The following is an 18592-nucleotide window of genomic DNA, read 5'->3' on the forward strand; positions in this document are numbered from 1 at the left end:
GATGTTGTTTAAACTATGCTTGTGAATTTAAATAACTACTGGAGTGATTGTTATTTAATGTACTGTAAATGACTTGGTCCGCAGTTAGAGAAGTTAGGTTTGATTGTAAAAGATGAGGGAAGCCACACAACTACGGAGGTAGCCTGGAGGAGTAGGAAAGGTGTGGTCGGCGCCCAAGTTACAACTCGTCCTTTGTGACGGGTAAGAAGTCTGGGCGGAGCAGTGCTGTGATTAACATCTCGTTAGCAGTAGCGGATGATTGTGGCTCGTATTGCTGGAGATTTGAGACCAGAAGAGCTTAAAGGCTGTATTCATGTACACAGAGCTTCTGTGAAGTTTGGGAGGCAGCAGACGAGGCACTGGCAGAATTGCAGCTGTGAGGACGGGTCCTGAGTCGTGCTAGGGTAGCTCAGTTGGTAGAGCACTTGCCCGCGAAAGGCAAAGTTCCCGAATTCCAGTCTCGATCCGGCACACAGTTTCAATCTGCCAGTAAGTTTCAACTGTACTACTATCTTGAGAATCAGATAAACAAATAGCCAATGAGATAGCAAACAATAACATACGAACTATATGCAACAGTTTATGGAACCAATCGCTAACACATATAAGACTAGTAAAAGTGGTTCAAATGGCTCTGAGCACTATGGGACTAAACATCTGTGGTCATCAGTCCCCTAGAACTTAGAACTACTTAAACCTAACTAACCTAAGGACATCACACACATCCATGCCCGAGGCAGGATTCGAACCTGCGACCGTAGCAGTCGCGCGGTTCCGGACTCAGCGCCTAGAACCGCTAGACCACCGCGGCCGGCTAAGACTAGTAGCATTACTAAACAGGAAAGCGCATGAAACGATTCTGATTCAAATCATGGGGTCTGTTAATGATCATAATCTTTAACGTCAGCGCTCATTAAGAATATCCATGACTGCGCGTTAACCAATTTGCATTAGAGTAGCAAACATAGTAAATATTTCTTTCTTAAGTTCGATTTTAAGCAATTAAACAGAATTCAAATCTAACTACACCGGCTCTGAAGGAGCCATTGCTTTGCTTCATTATTAAGTATGTAAAACACAACGAACTGTAACTCTTTAAATAACAAATGTGGTCCGATAAGCAGTCTTTTAAACTATTCAAAATATAGCTGGCTGTGCAAATGCGAACACAACATTAATTTCAAATTCAACCACTTTCTCATGAAATGAACACTGATAAAACTTCACAATTCGGGTCAAAGTGTATAAATGCCACAATTAATAATCTTTTTCATTTCAAAGTAACTTTAATATTTTCAGGCAGCTTTTCGAGAAAGGCAAATTGTTTAAGAAAATAGCTGCAGACTGATTTAAAAGTGCACTGGAAGTGGAGTATTTCTCAAACTATAAAACTGAACTTTAAACACTGTAACTCCACACATTAGAAAGCAATCAAAACTGTTTTTACAGCTGCCAAGTAAGTCTTTGCATAATATATTACGAGATTCGGAATTAAATTCACTAGGATATGATTCCTGTCCAGGTTTGTGATTTGGGATACTCAGGGGTGTAAGAGATTTTAGCAGCAACAAGATTATTATTAAAATCAAGCAAATCTCACAAATACGCAGTCCATTTACAGAATGACAAATATAAACAATTTCGTGGAAGGCTGTTGGTAATCGTGGCGTAATTTGCAGTGGCTGTTAACTTGCCGGCGATGTAGTCACGGCAGTAGAGTTGGCCTCGCCCTATTACTGATCTTCTCGGCGTCGTAATTACGTTTTTATATGGCCAAAAACCATGCCATGATAATACCATTACACAATCTACAACGTTAGCAGCGATTGTCGTTTAAGGCAAGTCGATTTGTGTTGCTGTTACAGACTGACAGCCCTTTCGAGAGATGTCCACTCCTCTTTGTCAGTTCCAGCGAGTCTCTGTGGTGAGCTGCGCAGCCGCTACTCACGCAGCAGGTCCAGCGTGACGGAGGTCTGGCGGGGGTCGGCGAGCGCCGTGTTGGAGGCTCGGCAGGTGAGGGCGGCACCGAGCAGCCGCCTGGAGACGCCGCGCAGCGCCAGCCGGTTGTCCACCACGTGCCCCGACCGCTGCTCGCTCTCCTCGTCCAGCACGCGGCCCTCCAGCAGCCACCGCACCGCCGGCTCCGGCTTGCCTGCCGGTCACAGCCGACGGACACTTGTTGACTGAGGACCGTGAACTCAATTGCTCTGACAAGTACTCTACTGGTAAACGAAGAAGAAACACCGCACTCGAATGCGGCCATGAGTTCGTACGAATTTTGTAATTAAATTTTCCCCGAGACATTACAGTCTCATCTTTATCCACGATAAAGTTGGATAATTGAGCAAGTAGTAAAGGAAACAAAAGAAAAATTCGGAGTAGGTATTAAAATCCATGGAGAAGAATTAAAAACTTTGAGGTTCGCCGATCACATTGTAATTCTGTCAGAGACAGCAAAGGACTTGGAAGAGCAGCTGAACAGAATGGACATTGTCTTGAATGGAGGATATAAGATTGTTGTTGTTCTGGTCTTCAGTCCTCAGACTGGTTTGATGCAACTCTCCATCCTACTCTATCCTGTGCAAGCTTCTTCATCTCCCAGTACCTACTGCAGCCTACATCCTTCTGAATCTGCTTAGTGTATTCATCTCTTGGTCTCCCTCTACGATTTTTACCCTCCACGCTGCCCTCCAGTACTAAATTGGTGATCCCTTGATGCCTCAAAACATGTCCTACCAACCGATCCCTTCTTCTAGTCAAATTGTCCCACAAATTTCTCTTCTCTCCAATTCTATTCAATACCTCCTCGTTATGTGATCTACCCATCTAATCTTCTGCATTCTTCTGTAGCACCACATTTCGAAAGCTTCTATTCTCTTCTTGTCTAAACTATTTATCGTCCACGTTTCACTTCCATACATGGCTACACTCCACATAAATACTTTCAGAAACGACTTCCTGACACTTAAATCTATACTCGATGTTAACAAATTTCTCTTCATCCGCGCCGGCCGCGGTGGTCTCGCGGTTAAGGCGCTCAGTCCGGAACCGCGCGACTGCTACGGTCGCAGGTTCGAATCCTGCCTCGGGCATGGATGTGAGTGATGTCCTTAGGTTAGTTAGGTTTAAGTAGTTCTAAGTTCTAGGGGACTGATGACCACAGATGTTAAGTCCCATAGTGCTCAGAGCCATTTGAACCATTTTTTCTCTTCATCCGAAATGCTCTCCTTGCCTTTGCCAATCTACATTTTATATCCTCTCTACTTCGACCATCATCAGTCATTTTGCTCCCCAAATAGCAAAATTCATTTAGTACTTTAAGCGTCTCATTTCCTAATCTAATTCCTGCAGCACCACCCGATTTAATGTGACTACATTCCATTATTATCGTTTTGCTTTTGTCGATGTTCATATTATATCCTCCTTTCAAGACCCTCTCCATTCCGTTCAGCTGCTCTTCCAAGTCCTTTGCTGTCTCTCACAGAATTACAATGTCATCGGCGAACCTCAAAGTTTTTATTTCTTCTCAATGGATTTTCGTTCATACTCCAAAATTTTCTTTTGTTTCGTTTACTGCTTACTCAATATACAGATTGAACAACATCTGGGATAGGCTACAGCCGGCCGGAGTGGCCGTGCGGTTCTAGGGGCTACAGTCTGGAACCGCGTGACCGCTACAGTCGCAGATTCGAATCCTGCCTCGGGCATGGATGTATGTGATGTCCTTAGGTTAGTTAGGTTTAAGTAGTTCTAAGTTCTAGGGGACTGATGACCACAGCAGTTAAGTCCCATAGTGCTCAGAGCCATTTGATAGGCTACAACCCTATCTCAATCCCTTCCCAACCACTGCTTCCCTTTCATGCCCCTCGACTCTTATAACTGCCATCTAGTTTCTGTACAAATTGTAAATAGCCTTTCGCTCCCGGTATTTTACCCCTGCCACCCTTAGAATTTGAAAGCCAGTATTCGAGTCAACATTGTCAAAACCTTTCTCTAAGTCAGCAAATGCTAGAAACGTAGGTTTGCCTTTCCTTAATCTTTCTTCTAAGATAAGTCGTAAGGTCAGTATTGCCTCACGTGTTCCAGTATTTCTACGGAATCCAAACTGATCTTCCCCGAGGTCGGCTTCGACCAGTTTTTCCATTCGTCTGTAAAGAATTCGTGTTCTTGCTTACGCGACGGAACTGTTCACCATTATATCACCGCCACACTAAGGTCGACATTGCTGCACGAAATACCGAAATCAAATGCCCTCCCCAACACAAACCTCAGTTCACATCTTAAACTTATTTGCCCCTTGCATTCTCACTATTACCAGGACTCTCCGACATTGGAGTAGCACCCCAGGTTGGACGTAATGGGGAAGTCTTGTATTAAATTTTTCACAGCAGTATTCGGTATAGTGCTGTGGTTGTGTACTGGTGAGTATTCCTGCCCGATAAGCAAGAACACCCGCGTTCGAACCCCGGCCGTGGCACAAATTTTAATTCACATCTTCAGCTTGCAACATCACCGTAGACAAAAATGAGACTTAAATGTCTCGGGGAAAATTTAATTATAAGATTTGTACGATCACATGTACACTCCTGGAAATTGAAATAAGAACACCGTGAATTCATTGTCCCAGGAAGGGGAAACTTTATTGACACATTCCTGGGGTCAGATACATCACATGATCACACTGACAGAACCACAGGCACATAGACACAGGCAACAGAGCATGCACAATGTCGGCACTAGTACAGTGTATATCCACCTTTCGCAGCAATGCAGGCTGCTATTCTCCCATGGAGACGATCGTAGAGATGCTGGATGTAGTCCTGTGGAACGGCTTGCCATGCCATTTCCACCTGGCGCCTCAGTTGGACCAGCGTTCGTGCTGGACGTGCAGACCGCGTGAGACGACGCTTCATCCAGTACCAAACATGCTCAATGGGGGACAGATCCGGAGATCTTGCTGGCCAGGGTAGTTGACTTACACCTTCTAGAGCACGTTGGGTGGCACGGGATACATGCGGACGTGCATTGTCCTGTTGGAACAGCAAGTTCCCTTGCCGGTCTAGGAATGGTAGAACGATGGGTTCGATGACGGTTTGGATGTACCGTGCACTATTCAGTGTCCCCTCGACGATCACCAGTGGTGTACGGCCCGTGTAGAAGATCGCTCCCCACACCATGATGCCGGGTGTTGGCCCTGTGTGCCTCGGTCGTATGCAGTCCTGATTGTGGCACTCACCTGCACGGCGCCAAACACGCATACGACCATCATTGGCACCAAGGCAGAAGCGACTCTCACCGCTGAAGACGACACGTCTCCATTCGTCCCTCCATTCACGCCTGTCGCGACACCACTGGAGGCGGGCTGCACGATGGGGTGTGAGCAGAAGACGGCCTAACGGTGTGCGGGACCGTAGCCCAGCTTCATGGAGACGGTTGCGAATGGTCCTCGCCGATACCCCAGGAGCAACAGTGTCCCTAATTTGCTGGGAAGTGGCGGTGCGGTCCCCTACGGCACTGCGTAGGATCCTACGGTCTTGGCGTGCATCCGTGCGTCGCTGCGGTCCGGTCCCAGGTCGACGGGCACGTGCACCTTCCGCCGACCACTGGCGACAACATCGATGTACTGTGGAGACCTCACGCCCCACGTGTTGAGCAATTCGGCGGTATACGTCCACCCGGCCTCCCGCATGCCCACTATACGCCCTCGCTCAAAGTCCGTCAACTGCACATACGGTTCACGTCCACGCTGTCGCGGCATGCTACCAGTGTTAAAGACTGCGATGGAGCTCCGTATGCCACGGCAAACTGGCTGACACTGACGGCGGCGGTGCACAAATGCTGCGCAGCTAGCGCCATTCGACGGCCAACACCGCGGTTCCTGGTGTGTCCGCTGTGCCGTGCGTGTGATCATTGCTTGTACAGCCCTCTCGCAGTGTCCGGAGCAAGTATGGTGGATCTGACACACCGGTGTCAATGTGTTCTTTTTTCCATTTCCAGGAGTGTAATACATGACTTCCCCATTACGTCCAATGCTGGGGTGCTATTCCATTGTCGGAGAGCCCTGGTAATAGTGACAATACAAGGGGTAAATAAGCTGGAGATGTGAATTGAGGTTTGTGTTGGAGACGGCATTCGACTTGGGTAGTTCGTGCAGCAATATTGGCCATAGCGAAGCGGTGGTGTAATAGTCAGCATCTCTGCCTCGGAAGCAAGAAAATCGTGGCGCAAACTTTAATTCATGTCTTCAGCTTCCAACATTATTGTAGAGGCTCTGAGTGATAACAGTAAAGACACAGAGTGCTGTACAGTATTCTCAAGCAGTAGCAGCAATAAACACCTGTACCACATACTAAGACTGTAGTAATAAGGTAATGTCGCTTGGGAGGAGAAGGCTCGAAGAACTTTCATTCCGAGGCTCCTCCTCCCCAATGACACCCTGCATAGTGTTTAAAGTATACTGCACACAAGCAGTAACGTACTGCTCGTCTTATTGTGTGCAGACAGAAGTATATTCTCTTCTCGGTTCAAAGGTACAATCAATGAATTTGATATACCAGAAATGAATAAAGTTATTTAAGGAATAATCCATTCAAGTAGCAATGAACTATATTCTGTTTCTACTAACAAGGTATAAACATAAGTGTATTTCTCATGTAAAGCTAAAACTCATGTATTCCATGTATTAAGTGCTCAATCAGCATTTAATTTGTATAACCTGTTAAACATACATTAGCACAAACCATTTCAGATGAGAATAGCCCAAGGTTGTACCCAAACCTTCTCATCAGAAATAGGTAGAAATAGGCCATTATTAACCAACATGCTACTTAGACTGTATTACACATCCAAATACAGCATATCACTTCCCTATAAATACAGGGTGATTGAAAAAGAATACCACAACTTTAGGAATTTAAAACTCTGCAAAGACAAAAGGCAGAGCTAAGCACTATCTGTCGGCGAATTAAGGGAGCTATAAAGTTTCATTTAGTTGTACATTTGTTCGCTTGAGGCGCTGTTGACTAGGCGTCAGCGTCAGTTGATGCTAAGATGGCGACCGCTCAACAGAAAGCTTTTTGTGTTATTGAGTACGGCAGAAGTGAATCGACGACAGTTGTTCAGCGTGCATATCGAACGAAGTATGGTGTTAAACCTCCTGATAGGTGGTGTATTAAACGTTGGTATAAACAGTTTACAGAGAATGGGTGTTTGTGCAAAGGGAAAAGTTCTGGACGGCCGAGAACGAGTGATGAAAATGTAGCACGCATCCAGCAAGCATTTGTCTGGAGGGGGCCATATTGAACATCTCTGAACTTGTTTTTGAGTGAAAAAAAACCTTTTTAAATACTCTTTGTAATGATGTATAACAGAATGTTATATTATGTTTCTTTCATTAAATACACATTTTTAAAGTTGTGGTATTCTTTTTGAATCACCCTGTACTACAAATTATTTTCGCCACGCTAATTGTGCTACATTTTCTTTTTTTCTTTTTCTTTGACATTTGCATTATATAAATTATATTCTCATGAACTAGGTAGTAACAAATTATATGGAACCATTTTAACAATTGTTAAGCATTCAATTCTCTGTAACCTCAGAGAAATCTTGGTATATTACGTTCTTTATATTATTAAAAAAAAGTATTAACAACTGTATACCAATAAGATTGTAACAAAGAGAAATCTTTCCTATTACATTCAGAAGCATCCGACCCACCTTACATTTCAAGGCGGTGGGTTACTCTGCACTGTTAATGAAATAAATAATTCTCAACAAAAAACTTAGGAGTACAATTACTCAAGCCTAATATATAACACCTGGGTTGTTTCTGTACATTGCTACCTGTTTACGAGTTACAGAATTAGAGACCAGTACTCCTAAAGTCTGTATGCTTTAGAATTCGTGAGCATATTGTAAGGTCAAATATTTCCTTGAGAAAAAAAGCTTCTGTCCACAAACCAACACACTCAGCTTGCCCTTTTATCACAAGATACACTGTGAACCAGGGATGAAGCGCAATGGGCAGATTCCGTATCCTAAATTTCTGGAAAGTGTTTTACACCCCACTGGAGACTATTAATGAATATCCAAGCATACTGAACAACTTTCCAGCTATATGAATGGTTCGAAGGATTTTAAGTAATAGACCCCAGGAAGTTGTCCTCGAAGGCGAGTGGTCATCAGAGGGAACGGTATCTTCAGAAGTGGCCCGGAAAAATGTGATAGGAGCGCTATTATTCTCTACATACGTAAGTGATCTGACACATAGTGAAAGTAGCAATCTGCAATTGTTTCGTCATGACACTGTTGTATATGGGAAAGTATAGTCGTTGACTGAATGTAGAAGGATAAAGGATGACTCACACAAAATTTCTATTTGATATGTTGATTGGCAGCTTGCTCTAAATGTAGAAAAATGGAAGTTACTGCAGTAACAAAAACAACCGTGTAATGTTCGAATTGTGTATTAGTGGTGTGTTGGGTGATACAGCCATATCGATTAAATATCTAGATGTGACGTTGGAAAGTGATATCAAATGAAACGAGCACGCTAAGGTCAGATGTAGGGAGGGCGAATTATCGACTTTGGTTTGTTGGGAGGCTTCTAGGAAAGTGTTGTTCATCTATCGGGTACACCGTGTATAGAACACTAATGCGACTGTTTCGAGAGTATTGCTCGAGTGTTTTGGATGCCCATCAAGTCGAATCAAAGGAAGATACCGAAGCAGTTTAGAGGCCTACTGCTAGGTTTGTTATCGGTAGGTTCAATCAACTTGCAAGTATTGTGGAAATGCTTCGCGAATTGAAATGTGAATTACTGGAGGGAAGGCGACGTTCTTTTCGTGAAACAGTCGAGAAAATTTAGAGAACCGGCGTTTCCAGCTGAATGCACAGTGGTTGTATTGTCGCTAACATACGCTTTGCGAAAGGACAAATAAGACATGACAAGAGTAATTACGGTTCGCACGGAGGCATATAGACAATTGTTTTCCCCTGGCTCTACTTTCGAGTGTAACAGGAAAGAAAATTACCTGTGGTGGCACAAGGTATCTTCCATCATGCTTCGTACCGTGGCTTGCAGAGTCTATGTCTAGATGTACAGGGTGGTCCATCTGAAGTTCCAGATGAGATTATCTCGAAAACTATACATCGGGTAAAAATATTTTTTTTATTTATTTTTATTTATTGATTTATTTAACCTGGCAAGATTAGGGCCATCAGGCCCTCTCTTACATCTAACCAGGCATTTTACTTATTTTACATTCATATGTTTTAGTAGGCATGTTAAACTACATGTAGTACAAAAAGTGAAATAAACAATTTGAAAGGTACACCTGGAAAAATACATACATATAGAGTTTATATTCTTAGATCACAAGTACTGTTATAATTAGACATTATTAAACAGACAGATTTGAGATAGGAGTGCTGGCAGCAGGGAGTATGAGGGAGACTCATGGTGAAGGGAGGAGAAGAATAGAGAGACATGATGAAACATAATTAAGGAAATATAAAGGAAAAGAATATTGCGTGGCTAATAGAGATAGATGAAGAGGAAGGCATCTCAGGAGCAACATAGGAGACGCTAGCTTTGCTATTTGACAGATGAGGGGATTGTCCTTGTACATTAATTTTGTGGAGAACTTTATAAGGATGATAGTAGGAAATGCTTCAACTTCTTCTTAAAAGCAGCAGGATATTGAATTTTGCGCAAGGTAAGGGGCAGTTTGTTCCAGAGGCGGACAGCGGCAACTGAGAAGGAGTTTGCAAAAGTTTTTGTTTTGTGAGTGGGCACAGTTAGGATACCAAATAAGAGTGACCTCGTGTTTCGATTATGATGACATGACAGGTTTTTAATCTCTGAAGCAAGGTACTGGGGTGTGTAAGACAAGTTTGTAAGCTCATAGGGGGCATCAAATGATACTACACGTGACCGCCAGCCCCCGCCGCCTTGGGTGGGGTGGGAGGCATCTTTTAAATCTTAAATGGAAACAGCCATTTTTATTGCCAATTAGGATTCTCCATAAAAAAGTAATCAAGTTTTCTCTGAAACATTTTTTAAACCATTGACAGATCGCGCTGAAATAGAGAAAAAAGTAAAATTGGGGAATAACTCTGATTTATTTAGAATTATCCAAGAAAGACACATCAAATCGATAAAAAATGTGCACCCTTTCGTTACGCCAAATTAAGCTATTTTTTGTACAAAATGTACCGTATCCTACTTTTAGCGTTACCCAGGAAGAACGACATGGACGTACTAGAATGATGTTCCCATGGGGTGCTTCATTAGTGTGAGTCCCCTTGCCTCTCACATATTGGGGTGCTTCATTAGTGTGAGTCCCCTTGCCCCTCACAATTTCGGGTGCTTAATTAATGAAATTAGCCACGAAGAAATTGTTCAAAATTATCCCCATTTGCTTCAATGCATAAAGTCAATCGTCTGCGAAAGTTGTGCACAGTTTTTAGCAGCACATCCCGTGGTATGGCTGCACACGCTCTTCGAATGCGTTGCTCCATCTGTTTCGGGTTGTGGGCTGTCTTTCATAAACATTTTTTTAAAATAACCCCACAAGAAAAAATCAGGTCATGTTAGCTCTGGTGAACGTGAAGGCCACTGAATTGGTCCGCCGCGTCCTATCCACCGACCGGGGTACCGTAAATTTAAAACGTTCTGCACATTTTTAGATTAGTGAGGAGCTGCTCCGTCCTGTTGGAACCACATTAGTTGCCTAGTTTCTAAATAAACGTCTTCCATTAGCTCCAACAAATTATCGTGGAGAAGTTGTAAATAAGATTCCCCAGTAACATTTCGGTCAAAAAAATACAGTCCTATCAAGTAACCGTTTAAAATTCCACACCAGACTATTAACGTCCATTTGTGTTGATTGTCAACGGGTCTGTGCCAGGGTGGATTGACACGGGACCTATAATGACAATCATGACGATTTAATTCGCCATTGTTTTTTAATGTGGCTTCATCGGTGAACACCTGTAAAAAATCATTGTCACCTCTTATCATTTCCAAGGCCCATTGGCAGAAATGCACGCGTATTTGCATATCTTTCGGCGTTAATGCCTGTGTCAGTGTGATATAACACGCATGATATTTATGTGCCTTCAAAAACCTGAAAACAGTTGATTTCGGTATTCCAGTTTGTCTCTGAATCGCACGACTACTAATTTCTCGATCCAGTTGAAAACATGCGAGAACGGTAAGGGTACGAGCGTCATTTCCATTGCAGTCGCGATGACGAAGTGGACGGTGTGTGTATCCATTTCGAGCTCGTTGAGTGCAATTTCGGATAATGTTTTCGCTTGGATGTCGTCTGATTGGGAAACGATCCGCATACAATTGCGCAGCTGCAGCGTAATTGTTATGCCATTCACCCAAAATTAACAACATGTCAGCAATCTCTGTAGGAGGAAAGTGAGCCATGTTTTGCTAAAGAATAATTTACTTTCGTCAGTTGATGTTTACGGTTCGCAATCTGAAAGTGAAGTGATGTCTGATCGCATTGCACCGACCTGTATACTGATCCATAGTTCGCAGTTTGGCCACAGTAGCGCCACAGTTGGGTGAGTAATGCAATTGCGAAGAGTTCCCTAACGAGATTTTAATACCATTCCTCCTCCCTCCATCACAAACAGTGCCGGGTAGGATACATTTTGTTAAAAAAAATAGCCTAATTTGGCGTAATGAAAGAACTGGTGCACATTTTGTATCGATCTGATGCGTCCTTCACGGATAAATAAATCGAAGTACTTCCCCAATTTTAATGTTTCAGCGCCGTCTGTCGATGGTTTAAAAAATGTTTCAGACAAAACTTGATTACTATTTTATGTAGAATCCTAATCTGCAATAAAAAATGGGGGTTTCCATTTAAGATTTAAAAGTTGCCCCCCGCCCCACCCAAGGGGGTCACGTGTAGCATCATTTGATGTCCCCCTCTGAGCTTACGAACTTGTCTTAAGCACTATTTTTACCCCATGTATAGTTTTCGAGATAATCTCATCCGAAACTTCAGGTGGACCACCCTGTAGATGTAGAACACTTGGCGAGTGGCACCCCCGCTCGTAGCTGTTTGCAGTAAACGCTCAAAGCTGACATCCTGAATGCAACACCGGTCGTAATTTGTGCTATAATCACTGAGTGACCAGCAGTGGCTGACCACCTGATGCTCTCGGCCATGGGTTACTTTTGTGGACCACTGTCATCTGGAATGGGGAGGACGCGCACGTCCTCGTCGTTTTAGCCAACACTGACACGTAGGTTTCTCAGGCCAAGTGGTGATCTACTTTATACTGCCATCTAGACTCATAGACTAAATTGCGAGTAATGTACTACAACCTTCCAGTTCCTACCAGATAATAGACATGTATTAGTTATTTGACAGGTTAAACGCAGGTCGCTGAAACCCATACAACAGTTCGAATTGTTATATCAATGCTTTTAGTATTGTATGTGATTCGTCATTTCGAATTTTTATTTATTTTTAGATTGGAAACACTGTATCTATGCACCGGGCTAATAATGAGTCACGCTGCCGCACGGAACAACTGTGATGGAATATTCAAAAGGAAGAAAAACTTTGCTTGGTAATATGTTTTACTTATTTTACTCTCTTCTTCAAAGTATTTACGAAAATACGTAACAGAGGACTACTCGACACAGTTGAGGGAAACGTTGTGGAATGCCAATTCGGTTTTATGAAGGGCAGTGGTACCCTACAGGCAGTGAAATACTTGACGGACCAGATAGAAGACATACTGAGACACCATAGAGCGCAGCCTTCGTAGATTTTAGAAAATTAATACGTTCACTGCACGAGAGCAGCGGCGATGTTGCCTATGACACTGCCACTGAAGTGGAGCTACTAAATACAGTTTTCCGAAATTCCTTCAGCAATTCCAGAATTTGAATCGAGAAACGGCTGCCAACGCGAGTAACTTAGAAGCAGACATCCTCGGAGTAATGAAGCAACTAAAATCCCTTAATAAAAGCAAGTCTTCCGGTCCAGATTGTATATCAGTCAAGTCTGTTTCAGAGTATAATACTATAATAGATCAATGCTTAGCAATAACATACAATCGCACGCTCGACGAGAGATCGGTACCTAAAGACTGGTAAGCTGCACAGGTCAAATCAGTACTCAAGAAAGGTAATAGGAGTAATCCGCCGAATTACAGACCCATATCACTGAAGTCGACTTGCAGCAACATTCTGGAACATCTGTTTTCAAATTTTATGAATTGACGTCGAAGAAAACAATCTAATGGCACATAGTCAGTAAGGATTCAGAAATTATCGTTCTTGTGAAATACAACTAGCTCTTTATTCACACTAAGTAATGAACGCTATCGACAGAGGTTTCGAATTGATTCCGTATTTGTAGATATCTAGAAGGCTTTTAATACCATTCCACACGAGTGGGTCCTAATCAGATTGCGTGTCTATGGAGTATCCTCTCCGTTGTGAGACGCAACGGTGATTTCCTGTCAGAAAGATCACAATTCAGTCATAGAGTAAAGAAGAAGTGACATCTGGCGTTCCCCAGGGTAGTGTTACACGCCGTCTGCTGTTGCTAATATACATGAATGATTTAGGACACAATCTGAGCAGCCCTCTTAGTTGTTTGCAGATGATGCTATCATTTACCATCTAGTAAAGTCACCAGAAGATCAAGACCAATTGCAAAATGATTTACGGAAGATACCTGTACCGCGCGAAAAGCATCAACTGACTGTAAGTAATGAAAAGTGTGATGTCATCCACTACTAAAAGGAAACTGTTAAATTTCGGTTACGCGATAAATCACACAAATCTAAAGACATTCAATTCAACGAAATACCTATGGATTAGAATTACGAATGAAATTGGAACGATCACGCAGACAATATTGTGCGGAAGTCGAACCAAAGACTGCAACTTATTGTTCAATTGGGTGTGAAACCTTATGGGACTTGACTGCTAAGGTCATCAGTCCCTAAGCTTACACACTACTTCACCTAAATTATCCAAAGGACAAACACGCAAACCCATGCCCGAGGGAGGACTCGAACTTCCGCCGGGACCAGCCGCACAGTCCATGACTTCAGCGCCTTAGACCACTCGGCTAATCCCGCATAGCTGCAATTTATTGGCAGAACACTTAAAACATGCGACAGGGCTACTAAAGGGACTACACACACTGCGCTTCTCCGTCCTCTTCTGGAGTACTGCTGCACTGTCCTTGAATTCTGTCTCTATCTAAATTGACCCGACAGAGTTTCGCGAGAACAACGTCTGCGTCTTCCAAAGATTCACATTTAAGCTCCCAGAGTGTCTCTGTTAGACATTCGTGTGGACTGTACCGACCGTAGGTGCCAAACCGGGGACAACAATATTGTCATCGTCGAGATGAAAGACGATCTTCATTCGGTGATAATAAGGGCTCCATACCTGGGAGTTAAACTGAATGTGAATAAGTCCCAGGTAATGTTTGTATCTCATCAGGGATATAGTTTTAAATTCCGGGAACAACTGCCTGCTCTTCTTCTCAAGAGTACAACAATATCGTATCAGAAAACGGTGGAGAACTTGAGTGTAATTTTGGAGGAGTACTAACTCAACTGTGTCACATTTACATACGCTCATGCGTTCGTACGAGGGCTCTTGACTAAAGAATGATCATAATTTTTTGACAAAAAACTTTATTCATTGTCATAATTTTAATGGCCGTTCTCAAAAATAGTCTGCTTTGGATACGATGAACTTGTTCAAGTGTTTCTGCCAGTCTGCAGAGACAAGCTGGAAACCAGTTTTTGAAAGGTCCTTCAGAATCGCATTCGCATCCTTCCCTACTGCTTTTGATAGCGGGAAATGCCTCCCACGAATGCGTTCCTTCAGGTTAGTCACACTGGGCTAAATTCTGACTATAGGGAGACCGAGGGATGTCCTTAAAATTGATTTTTGCAAGATATTCAGAAACAATATTTGCAATATGCGACCGTGCACTATCGTGATGCAGTATCCAGCCTTTTTCACAAGTGGTCTTTCGCGCCTCGTATGAACTTGCAAGGTTTTCAGAGCATCCCTGTAGTACTGCCCAGTTATTGATTTGTGTCGACGTAGCACTTGCTGATGAACCATTCCATGAATATCATAATATGAGATGACCATAACTTTCCGAACCACTTTTGATCTTTTGTGGGTTGCTGATGAAAGTGATTTTCACGCTGGACTTTGCTGTTCGCCCTCAGGATCAAAATGAAGTAGCCAAATTTCATCAAACGCGATTACCTTTGAAAGAAACTCCAGATCTCCCTCTAATATGAGCTTCAATTGCATGCGGGCCTGCACGTGAATGTCTTCTTGCTTGGGAAGTGGTATCGACTGAAATTTTCAGTGTTTCAGGGCTTGTTCGTAAGGGTGTTAGTCGATTCACTGTCTCAGTGACAGCAGAACTCTTATTGTTTTCTTCTGTAAAAGCAGTAACTGGAGCGCCGGGACCACTTTCTTTGAAATTGATTGTCTCCCATCTTTAAACAGTTTAAACTATGTCTAAGCTGTGCTGCAGTGAATACACTCCCTCCATAGACCTGTAACATCGCGTAGGCTACAGCCGAAGATTTATTGAGACGAACGCTAAATTTCCCATCTGCCTATTGTTCATCACGCGACACTTACCATTGCTGTGGTAGACGGTACTGAACATCACGGCAGCTTGCCCGCCTATCACAGGCGCGAACCAGGAATGCCTACATCGAATGTATCTCAGCGTGTTCGTTAGACATTAAGCTAATATCATAAGATTGAATTACAGGGCGTGAAACTGTGACTGCAAAAAAAAGCGTGATCATTCTTTACTGAACAGCCCTCGTAATAACTTTATCGATGCACACTTTTTGCTATACTGTGGCTTCTGTAAATGAATTATGACGTTTTGTAGTTTCCTGAATTTTTGTAGAGGTATTGCGTAATTTTGTACTGTAAACTGGGATGTTGCTAGTCCCTGTCACAAATCAGTAATCAGACGTACTTACAACTTTCAGTTCTTTTTGTGGCATCCATTATATTGGGAACAGGTCTTGCTGTACAGAAAACAACTGCAGGGGCAGTGAGAACACTTACCTCCAACGACTCTGCACGTGAGGTACACGTGGTCGCCCTCTTGCAGGGGACCCAGCGTCGAATTGATGGGTCTTCCCCACCTGTCCAGCAGCAGCGGCCGCTCTGGAAGAACTGTATTAAAAATAACAGTAATAACAATTTAGCTTGCTAAGCAGTTACGACACGTAGTCATTAAGTTTTAATTACCACATCGAAAAGGCAGAGTTACGTTGAAATCCGTGCACCACAGAACCGCAGCACGACAATAGAGGATCCAAAACAAAATCATGCAGCTTGTCTCCACTGTAAAGAGAAGCTATTCACTCTCTCTGCTTACTCGGAAGTAACGACAAAATGGCGTGTATTTATCCAGTTGCACATTTCTAGATCTCTAGTAAGCCAAGCGTGACACTGTTACCAGTAAAAACATTCAACACCCTAGATCGCATAAAAGGTCACAGTTCGTATTAATAGACGGTAAGTCATAGAGTAAAAAATAAGTAAAATCCGGAGTTCCCCAAGGAAGTGTTATAGGCCCTCTATTGTTCCTGATCTAGTATATTAACGACATAGGAGACAATTTGAGGAGCCCTCTTAGATTATTTGCAGATGATGCTGTCATTTACCGTCTTTTAAAGTCATGAGATGACCAAAATCAATTGCTAAATGATTTAGGTAAGATATCTGTGTGGTGCGAAAAGTATCATTTGACCATGAGTAAAGAAAAGTGTGAAGTTATTCATTTGGGTACTGAATGAAATCCGCTGAATTTCGATTACGCGATAAGTCACACAAATCCGAAGACTGAATTTTCAACTAAATACTTAGGAATTACAATTACAAATAACCTAAATTGGAACCATCACATAGATAATGCTGTGGGTAGAGCAAACCAAAGACTGTGATTCATTGGCAGAACACTTAGAAGGTGCAACAGATCTACTAAAGAGATTGCTTAAACTACAATTGTCCGCCCTATTCTGGAGTATTGCTGTGCGGTGTGGGATCCGTATCAGGTGGGACTGACGGATGATATTGAAAAAGTTCAAAGAAGGGCGGCTCGTTTTGTATTATCGCGAAATAGGGGAGATAGTGCCACAGACATGATACGTGAATTGGAGTGGCAATCATTAAAACAAAGGCGTGTTTCGTTGCGACGGGGTCTTCTCATGTAATTTCAGTCACCAGTTTTCTTCTCCGATTGCGAGACCATTCTGTTGGCACCCACCTACATAGGGAGAAATGATCATCACGATAAAATAAGAGAAATCAGGGCTCGCACAGATAAATTTAAGTGGTCGTTTTTCCCGCGCGCCGTTCGAAAGTGGAACGGTAGAGAGACAGCTTGAAGGTGGTTCATTGAACCCTCTGCCAGGCACTTAATTGTGAATAGCCGAGTAATCTCTTAGATGTACATGTAGATGAAATATTTCTTTATTTGAGACAACCGGTTTCGACAAACTTTGCTGACATCTTCAGGTCTTAAAATTTTGTGTTGTATAACATTTTACGCTGAACCTCAGGCACAAGATGTCAAGTGGATAAAAATCAGCTCATAATAAAAGGTTTCTTCATCGCTAAAGTATTTAAAAACATAAAGCACCTATTTAGAATGTCCAGCATATGTAAACAGATATGCTGTTGTGTACCGTGTTAGTATGACCCAACAAGAATCTGCAAGCAATTTGTATAAGTACACGGCCTTATATGTTTTTAAATATTTTAGCAATGAGAAACCTTTCATTACATGCTGATTTTTATCCACTTGACAACTTGTATGTGAGGTTCAGCGTAAAACGAACATGTTTTACAGCACAAGATTTTAAGACCTGAAGATAACAGCAAAGTCTGTAGAAACAGGTTGTCTTAAAAAAAATATTTTGTGCGATCTTGGCTGTCGAATAGTTTTTACAATTAAAACAGATCGCCGTTCAGTACTTTCAAAAGTAGAAAATTGAGTCAGACTGCTACCAGCTTCCCTTGTGGGTCAGTGGACCCTCCGAAATCGCAGAAATAACAGTTAGATATTTCACATTTAGAAATTTAAGCTGTCCTCTTAGCTTCCTACCTCACCACACCCTGGGAAATCGCAACATATTCGGAAATAAAAAGCGAAATACTCGACACAAGGAAGTATATGAATTTAATTTTTGCACGTTTCACTCACAGCAATGTAATCTGTCCTCCCAGGTTCTGCTCTAACCACAACCTCGGAAATGGTGACATTTTCGGAAAAATAGGCAATATCCGTGGCAACCAAGGAGTCAAAATGTCATTCCTGTTTTCGTTTTCTAGTCAGACAGAAGTCAGAAAATCTAAAAAAACTCTTTACTGAGAGAGTTCGATCTTACACGTAAATAACATCGAATAGTGCAGAACATACTTGCATTATATTCAAAAGAAACTCCCGGAATGTGTTATAAACGCAAGTATGAAAAAGAAAATATTATCAGATTGCAAAGTGCGGACCAATTGCCTCGATTCCGTAATTGGCAT

The 18592-nt window shown here is 42.6% G+C and overlaps 1 protein-coding gene across 1 annotated transcript in view; it reads right to left on the bottom strand.

The window, feature by feature from the left end:
- The window catches only part of LOC126203939 (nephrin-like), a 183151-nt gene that overhangs the window by 135547 nt on the left and 29012 nt on the right, over positions 1-18592 (bottom strand). Inside the window, exons 3-4 of the mRNA XM_049938675.1 lie at positions 16118-16228; positions 1949-2152 (exon numbers count right to left, since the gene is read on the bottom strand). Of these exons, the coding sequence (XP_049794632.1) occupies positions 1949-2152; positions 16118-16228 (315 nt within the window). The remainder of the gene's footprint in view (positions 1-1948; positions 2153-16117; positions 16229-18592) is intronic.

Source organism: Schistocerca nitens, chromosome 1, assembly GCF_023898315.1.
Source record: "Schistocerca nitens isolate TAMUIC-IGC-003100 chromosome 1, iqSchNite1.1, whole genome shotgun sequence".
In the NCBI taxonomy this organism is placed as follows: Eukaryota; Metazoa; Arthropoda; class Insecta; order Orthoptera; family Acrididae; genus Schistocerca; species Schistocerca nitens.